A 12,129-nucleotide genomic window follows, 5' to 3' on the forward strand; every position below is an offset into this window, starting at 1 on the left:
TTTTCACGATGGGCGCCAAGACAATTGCCTCTCTTCAATCCTTCTAAGTGCTGTTCAGTGACCTCATGAGGGATAAGGAAGCTTTGAATCAAAGATTATTTGTCAACACCCATGTAAATTTTTTTGGCGTAAAAAATGCAATGCATGGTAAGATGTGCAGACTGAAATAACTACAACGCGTTGGTCGCATTCCAGCTGATCCATGCGATACATTTCTCGTAAACTTTTGCTCTCCGTAATTAATAAACATGATCGTGATTAATTTTGCGTTACACTTTGGTACCCATAGCAATGCTTGGTAGAGTTAACATTTGCTTTCAATAAGTAATCCTTGCAGCATTTATAGGACATCACAAGGGTGGCATTGCAGAGGATTTGATTTTAATGTAACGGAGTGCTCGGTGTAAATAGGTATGCCACAGTTAGTCGATCGACATGTCGCTCTCGGTGGGGTAATGTGTGGTGGTCTCCGATATCTTCCAACGTTGCCTTATTTGTAGGGATGGCGTTGGATAGTTTGCTCGATCTATCGATGTGCCCAAGGAACTGCACTTTTTTCCCATTTAAAGGTCCTTTCTTGCCCTGATTGTGGCCGGTCAGTAATCGTGACCCACACGTATCCGTTAAGTGGTGTGCGCTGTCCGCGGTATTCGCAGTAACTTTCTGAAGCGTCCCGTTTCCTCTCGGTTATCATTGGCAAAAAAAGAGAAAAAACCAAGAGGGATTGTCGTGGGTGTTGGAGCTCTGTCTGGCGAAGGCCATGGCTTCCCAGTAAGGGCCTGCCAGAAAAATCGATCACCGTCCCAGAGACATTGGCGGACACGTTGCCCCGAGTAAAGCAGACGGGGGGGGGGGGGGGGCGGGGGGGGAGAGCTCTTTAAATCTCGGGGAGAGAAATGTGTGCAAGCACGAGCCCAGGGCTGCATCACTGTGGTGTAACAGCAGGTGATCAGGACCTCCAGGGACTCACTGTGGCCTTGCCAAGAGTGGCAGCGATGATGATGATGATGATGCTTATAATGCTGATGAACCATTTCACAGGCTGCTTATTTGTTTATTTTTATTCTCACTCAACGTACCGCATTAGGTTAACTGTTGAGCGCATACATGCTTTTTAAACTTTCTCCGTTTTGTTTTATTTTTGATACAGTTGATGCCGAATTGTAAGCACACCTTATATAAGCACAGTCCTGGGCTAAGCAACACATCTTTATACAGGCAGGAGGGGGAAGGGAAGTTATAACTACGGTTGCCACCCATCCTGGTTTTCCCAGGGTCATATTTTTTTGAGATAGCCATCTTTCCAGAACATTACACGTTAACATTGGCAATTTTTTTTAAACTTTAATTAGTTATATATAATTCTCCCCTCAGCTGATATTGTGATATATTTTTCTTCGAAATATATACATATATACATAAATGCAATGTATTTCATTGTATGTTCGCTGGTATTTGACTGCACATTACATTTTCAAGTAGTGGCGGTAGAGGAGATCACCCCCATCACCCAACTCTTTAGATCCACCACTGATGGCAACTCAACTTCTCATACAAGCACACTTTAGATATAAGCACACCTTTCCTTGCCTCCAAAGGGTGGGGGTGGGGGGGGTGCCAATTCGACTTGAATAATGATCTCACCGCGGAGAGTGATCATTTAAATGATGGTACCATTCAAAGTGATAATTTGAAAACTGCGGCCACACTTGTAATTTTAATGCAGCACGGGAATGTTTCCCTCTCGTTCAATTGAAGTTTTTGGGGCGGGGGTGGCGGGTGGGGCGGGCAGAGAAATGGCCTTTTGAGGCGGATGGGGAGGTGGGGGGTCTGTACAGCACCACTTTCTATTTTAGACTTCTTATCAGCAGAGGCCAGGGGCCATTCTTTGGGGCATGGCCCGAGCTGACGGCCCCCTTCGGAGCTCTCGCGGTTACTTTACAAATGTCCAATTTTTCTTTCACCAAGGATTTCCTTTGGTCACTCGCACACAAAAAATCCAGGGTTTAAACGGGCACATTTCTAGCGGCGCTCCTGGGTGAAAATAAAACAACGCACGTTGGCTTCGTCCATCCACCGCCGACGAATTGCATCTCGCATCCGTCGCTCGTGTTTTTGTCTCGAAATATTTTGCAAAGTTGAAGCAGGAAGGCATATGGGATGCGTAATGCATCGTTACATTTCGTAATGTATCACAACCGCTTTTTGAATGGAGGGTGATCAATATCCATTTTTTCACTACTCGACAGTTACGAGTACGAATGTCTACTAACATTTATAATGTTAATGTTATACCTTATTTCTTATGTGTTTGGATTCCGCACTGCTTTGACCATTATGTCATTCGACCCCTTTGTTCACCCCGCAGGCTGACATAATTAATTTCCTCATCACCGTGGATCTGCTGCCGTGGAAAAAATTGCACGAGAGAGTGGTGACTATGCCTGAATATTAAGTAGCCCGTTTCCGACTGCATGACAAGGACACCTTTGTAGCCTTCAGATAGAGGGTGGAGGAAATTGCGGATGGATTCTGGGCGCTTTGACGCCGTGCAAAAACCCACTGGATCAAAACATCTGCTGCCTCAGCAGGAGGGGGCCCTCACACTTTGACTGGTTAAGGGCTTGCTAAAAAATAGAGAGAAAAATCCCCCCAGTTTTAGGGCAACTGCAAGCAAGGCGAAAGCTTTTTGAACAGGGTGTGCGCGAGAAGTGCCTTGAGGATTTACGGCTGCGGTTTTTGGCGGTTAGGACGGTAATGGTTTAATCTGTACGGTTACTGAAGAAAAGTGCAAAGGCATTTTAGTTCAGTCGATTAAGTTTTCGTGAAAAAAACAAAAGAGAATCAATTCGCATCCCTGTTACCACTGCCATTGTTCAACATGACCTTGAAAAAGCCCTACATCGTGTGGAGCTTCTCTTTCCTCGTGTGCATGGTGTGCTCCCTGGAGCTGGAGTTTACCGGATCGTTGAACCAATGGGCCAGGTTTCTCCAATGGGACCCCAACTTGAACGGCAACCTCAGCTTCCAGTTCAGAACCAACATGACTGACAGCTTTCTGCTCTACCTGGACGACGGGGGTCGTTGCGACTACCTGAAGATGGTCGTCTCGGACAGCCAGGTGCAGCTGCACGTCATGATGCACTGCGCCGTCCCGCTCAAGCTCAGGGCCGGCCGCAAGGTGCACAACAACGCGTGGCACTCGGTGGAGGTCAGCGTCTTGTTCAAGAACGTCACCCTGACGGTGCACGGCGAGACGGTGCACGGCGAGGTGAGCAGCGTGGGCCAGTACCTGAGAGTCAACAGCAACCTCTTCGTCGGCGGAATTCCGGCCGAGGAGAAGGCCCGCCGCGTGCACCTGGACAAGGTCGCCCCGCCGTTCAAGGGCTTCGTGGCCAACCTGAAATACGGGAACGTGGCCGTGTCCCCGATCAGCAGCCACCAGGTCCGCTCCGTGGCGCCGCGCTCCTGCGCCTTGGAGAACCCCTGCCAGAACGGAGGGATTTGCTTCGTCGACCAAGAGGGCACGCTTTGCGATTGTGACAACACCGGCTTTCACGGACGATACTGCACCGAGGGTAAGGACGTCGCGATTGCTGCATTAACGAAAAAAAAGGCTAAACAAAGGCACGGTCGGCGCTACTTTAAAGGGGAAAAAAGTTTTGGCATTGCCGCGCTAAGCGTCCGATCGCCACCGAGCTCGTTGCTGTGCTTGCCAACGCACCGGTGACACGCGCTAGCACACACTTGGAGCACCGTGTGCGATTAAGAATGGACTGAATTGGGCTTTGGCTAACGAATGTTGGCATGGTAAATTACAATATATGCCATTGTCTTTCTTACTGCATAACTTATAAAAAATATATATGTATATACTGCACTGCCAGAATACAGGTATAATGAGCCAAAATTTCCACCAAACATTCAGTTTATTAACCCATTACTCTTATGAAATTATCACTGCAATTAAGATATGAGGGTCGATGTGAAATGCTCTATAAAAAAGGGTATCCACTACATAGACTTCTGACTTAATTATGCGATTTAATAAAGTATTAATCTCAACTTGTGATTATAAGAACATAATTAGCTATGTGCCACAGTCTGTAGAAACAACACTTGTAGCAGCTACAAACAGCTCACTTCATTAAGGCCCTCTTGTTTCATTGCTATCCAGACCTCCTTTACACTGGCGTCGTGATTGGAGCGGCTGACTGATATTAGTCTTTGTGTTTCCTGCTAATCTATGTAAGGCTTGCAGGCATTGGCCAGTGCTTTTATATTCCTGATACTGCAAAACGGAATTGTGATTTGGCTGCTGCAGTAGTTGAAATTTTCTTGACACCGATCAAAATGTTAAGGCTGTGAATGAATTCTCATCTGGTACAGGTAGGTGACGCGTCACCTTGATAATGTAAAGGACAAAATGAACTGCTATATACTTGCTGTCTCTTTGCCTTAGAAAAAAATAAGCACGCATTGGCTATACTGATATTGTTTTTATACATCTGTGTGTATCGATGCTATGGGTAGTGTTTACTTTCCATACCTGATGAACCTTACTTAAAATTTTAATTACTAGTTTTCACGAAACATGACGCATGTCACCAAAATAATTCTGATGAAAATTAAATTCATCCCCAACCCACGAACAAGTATAAAAACATATTATTTGTCCCATTCGATGACTGCTGTTACGTTGGGGGTGGTGTGACACAGTGCTTGAGGGTGTTGGGGTGGGGTGGTGTGACACAGTGCTTGAGGGTGTTGGGATGGGGTGGTGTGACACAGTGCTTGAGGGTGTTGGGGTGGAGGGTGTTGGGGTGGGGTGGTGTGGTGTGGCACAGTGATTGAGGGTGTTGGGGTGGAGGGTGTTGGGGTGGGGTGGTGTGACACAGTGCTTGAGGGTGTTGGGGTGGAGGGTGTTGGGGTGGGGTGGTGTAACACAGTGATTGAGGGTGTTGGGGTGGTGTGACACAGTGCTTGAGGGTGTTGGGGTGGTGTGACACAGTGATTGAGGGTGTTGGGTGGGGTGGTGTGGCACAGTGATTGAGGGTGTTGGGGTGGGGTGGTGTGACACAGTGCTTGAGGGTGTTGGGGTGGAGGGTGGTGGGGTGGTGTAACACAGTGATTGAGGGTGTTGGGGTGGTGTGACACAGTGCTTGAGGGTGTTGGGGTGGTGTGGCACAGTGCTTGAGGGTGTTGGGGTGGGGTGGTGTGACACAGTGCTTGAGGGTGTTGGGGTGGAGGGTGTTGGGGTGGGGTGGTGTGACACAGTGCTTGAGGGTGTTGGGGTGGTGTAACACAGTGATTGAGGGTGTTGGGGTGGTGTGACACAGTGCTTGAGGGTGTTGGGGTGGTGTGACACAGTGATTGAGGGTGTTGGGTGGGGTGGTGTGACACAGTGATTGAGGGTGTTGGGTGGGGTGGTGTGACACAGTGCTTGAGGGTGTTGGGGTGGGGTGGTGTGACACAGTGCTTGAGGGTGTTGGGGTGGTGTGACACAGTGATTGAGGGTGTTGGGGTGGGGTGGTGTGACACAGTGATTGAGGGTGTTGGGGTGGTGTGACACAGTGATTGAGGGTGTTGGGGTGGGGTGGTGTGACACAGTGCTTGAGGGTGTTGGGGTGGTGTGACACAGTGCTTGAGGGTGTTGGGGTGGTGTGACACAGTGATTGAGGGTGTTGGGGTGGGGTGGTGTGACACAGTGCTTGAGGGTGTTGGGGTGGTGTGACACAGTGCTTGAGGGTGTTGGGGTGGTGTGACACAGTGCTTGAGGGTGTTGGGGTGGTGTGACACAGTGATTGAGGGTGTTGGGGTGGGGTGGTGTGACACAGTGCTAGAGGGGTTGGGGTGGTGTGACACAGTGCTTGAGGGTGTTGGGGTGGTGTGACACAGTGATTGAGGGTGTTGGGGTGGGGTGGTGTGACACAGTGCTTGAGGGTGTTGGGGTGGTGTGACACAGTGCTTGAGGGTGTTGGGGTGGTGTGACACAGTGATTGAGGGTGTTGGGTGGGGTGGTGTGACACAGTGCTTGAGGGTGTTGGGTGGGGTGGTGTGACACAGTGATTGAGGGTGTTGGGTGGGGTGGTGTGACACAGTGCTTGAGGGTGTTGGGTGGGGTGGTGTAACACAGTGATTGAGGGTGTTGGGTGGGGTGGTGTGACACAGTGCTTGAGGGTGTTGGGTGGGGTGGTGTGACACAGTGCTTGAGGGTGTTGGGTTGGGTGGTGTGACACAGTGCTTGAGGGTGTTGGGTGGGGTGGTGTAACACAGTGCTTGAGGGTGTTGGGTGGGGGTGGTGTAACACAGTGCTTGAGGGTGTTGGGTGGGGGTGGTGTGACACAGTGCTTGAGGGTGTTGGGTTGGGTGGTGTGACACAGTGCTTGAGGGTGTTGGGGTGGTGTGACACAGTGATTGAGGGTGTTGGGTGGGGTGGTGTGACACAGTGCTTGAGGGTGTTGGGGTGGTGTGACACAGTGATTGAGGGTGTTAGGGTGGGGTGGTGTGACACAGTGCTTGAGGGTGTTGGGTTGGGTGGTGTGACACAGTGATTGAGGGTGTTGGGGTGGGGTGGTGTGACTCAGTGCTTGAGGGTGTTGGGGTGGGGTGGTGTGACACAGTGATTGAGGGTGTTGGGGTGGGGTGGTGTGACACAGTGATTGAGGGTGTTGGGGTGGGGTGGTGTGACACAGTGCTTGAGGGTGTTGGGGTGGAGGGTGTTGGGTGGGGTGGTGTGACACAGTGCTTGAGGGTGTTGGGGTGGGGTGGTGTGACACAGTGCTTGAGGGTGTTGGGGTGGAGGGTGTTGGGGTGGGGTGGTGTAACACAGTGATTGAGGGTGTTGGGGTGGTGTGACACAGTGTTTGAGGGTGTTGGGGTGGTGTGACACAGTGATTGAGGGTGTTGGGTGGGGTGGTGTGACACAGTGCTTGAGGGTGTTGGGGTGGAGGGTGTTGGGGTGGGGTGGTGTAACACAGTGTTTGAGGGTGTTGGGGTGGTGTGACACAGTGTTTGAGGGTGTTGGGGTGGTGTGACACAGTGATTTAGGGTGTTGGGGTGGGGTGGTGTGACAGCGCTTGAGGGTGTTGGGGTGGGGTGGTGTGACACAGTGCTTGAGGGTGTTGGGGTGGGGGTGGTGTGGCACAGTGCTTGAGGGTGTTGGGGTGGGTGGTGTGGCACAGTGCTTGAGGGTGTTGGGTTGGGGTGGTGTGACACAGTGATTGAGGGTGTTGGGGTGGGTGGTGTGGCACAGTGCTTGAGGGTGTTGGGGTGGGGTGGTGTGACACAGCGCTTGAGGGTGTTGGGGAGGGGTGGTGTGACACAGCGCTTGAGGGTGTTTGGGTGGGGTGGTGTGACACAGTGCTTGAGGGTGTTGGGGTGGTGTGACACAGTGCTTGAGGGTGTTGGGGTGGGGTGGTGTGACACAGTGATTGAGGGTGTTGGGGTGGTGTGACACAGTGATTGAGGGTGTTGGGGTGGGGTGGTGTGACAGTGCTTGAGGGTGTTGGGGTGGGGTGGTGTGACACAGTGCTTAAGGGTGTTGGGGTGGTGTGGCACAGTGCTTGGTGCACTGTGCTCTGAACTCCTAGCACCACTTGAGCTCAATTTCTGGGTAGACATCAGTGGCAAGCGATATTCAAGCCCTTCCGGTCGCCCCCCCTTCACCAAAAGTCACGCTGGAGGATGTTTAAGCAAATCCCCGTGCTGACACAGCACGGGGATTCTTTTTTTATCCAGCAGTAAATCGATGCATGGCTTAAAATTAATAATATTGTTGCTGTTACGATTATTATAAACAGCAAAGGCTGTCTGAATTGAGCTTTATATATATACACAATAATTGTTCCATTATAATGGGGGAAGAAAATGTAGTCCTTAATAACTTCTACTAGCCCTGGTGGATTCTCACGCACGAGTGAGACTTTTTCTCTTAATTTTGAGTCCTGTAATAGGCTTCCATCCGTTACATAAGTGTGCTGCTGCTGCATTTATACGTAAAAAAAAACCGCACGAGACGCCACGTATTACCCATTACACTCGACACACTACATACGTGATAATTATCGCTCGAAGTTTTTTTGGTTAATTGCATGTTGGTTGAAAACACCCCACATGAAATCTTAAAAAACGACATCGCGCTTCTGATTAAGTCGACGTTAAAGAAAATATTGTCATGGCAAGCATTACAAAAATGTACATCACTATTCCCGAGAGGAAAGTAGTGGGTAACTTTAATACCAAAATAGATGCTTGCAATTGTATGTTGTGCAATTAACAGGCACCCCCGTCCCTTGTAACACTACAGCATAATTCGCACTCATCACGCCGAGATTAATTTCGCTCCAACGTAACGTTATTGGTGTGACTCAACCCTGTGGATAAGTGTGAGATGAGGTTAAATTACCCCTAGCTATACTTGTACTGAGCAAGGATTTTAGGGAAATGTGGGATTTTAAAAAAAATCATACATCATTTGCATCTCATTTGCATACACCCCTCGCAATACGAACTACGATATGGCATTCGAATCCACTGTGTGTCAATGTTCAATGTTAATTCGTCGTTGAACGAACCAGGCTGTGGCCATGCATGTATATTTTAAGAGTATGGCCAATGCATCATTTCAAAAGTCCCCACTTGTGGGAATAATTGAATACATTACGGTCGCGCAAGATTAATTTAGCCTTGCTGGGAAGCGCACAATATATTGCACTCGCCGGTCTATTGTTTTATGCTCTCTCTCTCTCTCACTCTTTCGCAGCAATCTCATGTCAATCTTTCCTTCGAGATAAATCGGTAAAATCGAAAATGTCGCGCTCGCCTTTTGCAGCGACGTGCAAGCGTTACTGTACCCACACACACACGCGCGCGCGCACGATACTCACACAAGCAGAATGTCACAATCGAGGACGATTCAGCCTTGAACGCTTTCCTAATTGGGCAATTTCATGAATTGCCCGACTACTGTACTTTAACAACACCCCCGCCTCTACCTCCTCAAAACCCATCCCCGATAAATTGCGCCCTCACTCGCGTCGCCCCCCTCTCAACTGTCCTCCTCGGGAGCTTCGTCTTTGCTCGCAGAACCTCGCGCGGAAACTCTTTGTGCGCGCGTGTCTTCATCGACGCGTCGTGGCCACCGCAGCGCAAAAGTTGCATCGGCGTCTTCACCGTCATGTCGATTGAGAGGCGTTGTGCATTTTGACAGGCGCGCGTTTAATGTCCACCGATCCTCTTGCGCGTAAAAAATAATCATCGTGCACCACCGTTTGTCGATCCACTGCTGGATGAATGGCTCTCTCTCTCCATTTCTGTGTGGGTAACGGGGGGGGGGGAGGGGGTTCGTTTGACCATACTTCACCCGGGGCTTGCTCAGTGCGAGTTGGTGCAGGGGGGTTCCAGTTTAGTTATCGGCTCGCCACCGATGACCGTGAATCGAACTCATGTGACCGGGTTCGTGCCCGCGGTGTGTGCAAAATCACCGTGTCATCACTCCCCCCGGCTGTCGCAGTGCGTTTTAATAACCCGCTGCCATTGTGTTTTAATAACATAAAAAAGTGATAGCACCCAAAGGTGAATTATTCGTGGAATGTGCGTGCATTATTGATGGAACATGCGCATTAAAGTACCTGGACCGCACACACAGCGCAGATCACGGGGTCGTAATTCTATATTGCACGTGGCGACAGTTTGCCCTGTAAATGTGGCCGGTGATCTTACATTGTGGAAGATTCTTTTACTTTTCATGGGTTTCTTGCAGCATGATGATGGTGGTGGTAGTGATGGTGGTGGTGGCCATAGTGGAGAGCAGTAGTGTAGCAGTTAGCGCGCTGCGCTATGAACCAGGGCCACCCGAGTTCAATTGCCACTCACAGGTCAACACTGGTAACGATTATCTGAACCGGTCCTGGGCCTCCCCTAGGGCGACTCAGCCAAAGATGGGTACCTGGTGCGGTGTGTAAACATCGCCACTGGGGAGACAAAGGCGGTCGGGCGTGGTGCTGGCCACCCACCCTCTCGTGTGACGTGCCGGCATTCATAGGTGCTCGCGAACAGCACATGACAGCCCCAACAGTCTGTTGGCGAAAGTGCTGGTGCCATCACAGTTGATGTCCCGTTGCACTTTCATTTGGAACCACTGCAGCAGATGCATCCAAATGGGCTCCCCAATTGTAACTTAACAAAACAATGTTTACTGAAAACTTTGCATGAAATGTGGATATTTGAAGACGATTCAATTCATGACCCCGAAACATTTTCATTGCGTTGCTCGTTGAGGAATATATGGGGGGGAGGGGGGGGGAGTTTGACCCTGCTGACCTCAAGGTGTCGAAACAGAGGGAGGTTACCGAAAACATTGTGCAAACAAAGAAATATTTGCTTAGCACACCTAAATCCACAGATGAGACCCTCAAGGGTAAAACTGCCACAGCACTTGCATGTTTACACACACACACTGCTGGAGGACAAATACGCCGAATGACTTTAGGCTATTTAACTTCTACGTGTAGATGCAGGATGGCAGGTGATTAATTTATTGAATGTATAATATACAGCGAAGTAATTTGACTTGTTCAAGAGGACGTCTATTTTAGAGATGGATAAACGAAATCGCCCCGAATGCAGGTGGTGCTAGTTGGATTACTACTTCGAAGGGTTGCGAGAAATGGTGGCGGCTTGGGGAGGCATTTAATCACCAGTGGATTGACCATCGACGATGACGATGATACATCATTGCCACCTTACATGAAAAGCTTAAAAATCGCAGCCTTTTCAGATTTCTGTGCATCAGGTGACGCACACCAGGTGCCGTTTCACAACAATCACGTTGACTACTCACGCAGTGGAAAATGTTGTTAAACTTGTAGAAATAGTCGCACAAGGATGGACTGACCATTCGAGCTACCTGGCAGACTTAGGGCCTATCGATGACGTCATTACGTCTAAAGGGAAAAACCTCAGCCAAAATCCATGATGTCATTATGTGTAGATAAGCCTTCTCAGCCAAGGCAATGGAGTCATTCATACAAAAAGATGCGTCCTCTATAATATAGTTTTTTTTGTGGTTAGATTGCGTAAATATAAATCTGCCGTTAAACCCGCCAGCACCGGACACAGCCAATTAGTAAGGTTTGTCACATAATCAGAACATGGTAATTCCGATTCGTTACTAGTACAGCAACACCGGTGTGTTGGAGAGCAAATCCACAACATTTACAGTCTGAGATACGCCTTCTCAGCCAAAAAGATGACGTCATTACGTGGAAAGCGATAAGCCTTTTCAGCCAAAGCAATGATATCAACACGTCTAAATGGTTTAGTTTAGTTTAAATACATACGCCTTTTCAGCCGAAGCGATGATGTCATTGCATCTAATTAGATACGCCTTTTGTCCAAAGCGATAACAATACGTTTAAATATGTAAGACTTTTACTGGTAGGAACCTCCTGGTTACACCAGCCCACAGGAGATTATTGTGTCCGTCCGTCCGTCGTGCAGGGAGGGGCTGGGTGGGGAGGGAGGGGCTGGGTGGGGAGGGGAGGGTGGGGAGGGGCTGGGTGGGGAGGGGCTGGGTGAGGAGGGGAGGGTGAGGAGGGGAGGGTGGGGAGGGGCTGGGTGGGGGGGGGTCTGGGTGGAGAGGGAGGGGCTGGGTGGGGAGGGTGGGGATGGGCTGGGTGAGGAGGGGAAGGTGGGGAGGGGCTGGGGCTGGGTGGGGGGGTCTGGGTGGAGAGGGTGGGGTTGGGTGGGGGGTGGGAGGGGTGGGTACCCCGTAGTGCCCTTATAAAACTCAACGTTTAACCTACTCACGCCGGCTTGTGCCCGCCCTCGCAGTCGAACATATTTGCGGAATACACCACGCCGCCGTTGACCCTGGCCATTGACCGAGCAACCCAACGTTCCTACCAGCTCCCTCCGCAGCAGGAATGTGTTTTCGCCAACGCGATGACGTCATTACGCCTGGAGATGTCATCATGACGTGTGATGTAGTCTGGAGCAGTGACGTGAGGTGCTGCGTTATGTCGTCTCAGTGCTCTGCTGGTATACAAAAAGTGATGGATATTCAAATCCAGGCAGACATGTTTAAAATCAAGCGTAAGATTTATAAACTTCGTTTTCACGGGGAGA

At 49.9% G+C, this 12,129-nt stretch overlaps 1 protein-coding gene across 23 annotated transcripts in view; it reads left to right on the top strand.

Moving 5' to 3' along the window:
- LOC133341416 (neurexin-1-like) overlaps positions 1-12,129 on the top strand; it is a 395,989-nt gene that overhangs the window by 7,894 nt on the left and 375,966 nt on the right. For all 23 annotated transcript variants that reach the window (XR_009755044.1, XM_061550005.1, XM_061550006.1 and 20 more), the window contains one exon: positions 2,369-3,578. Coding sequence is in view for 22 of the 23 variants with exons in the window: in XM_061550005.1 (XP_061405989.1) it covers positions 2,882-3,578 (697 nt within the window). In the remaining variant the exon portion in view is untranslated. The remainder of the gene's footprint in view (positions 1-2,368; positions 3,579-12,129) is intronic.

This window comes from Lethenteron reissneri, chromosome 11 (genome assembly GCF_015708825.2).
Source record: "Lethenteron reissneri isolate LAM-NWPU_2019-01 chromosome 11, ASM1570882v1, whole genome shotgun sequence".
In the NCBI taxonomy this organism is placed as follows: Eukaryota; Metazoa; Chordata; class Hyperoartia; order Petromyzontiformes; family Petromyzontidae; genus Lethenteron; species Lethenteron reissneri.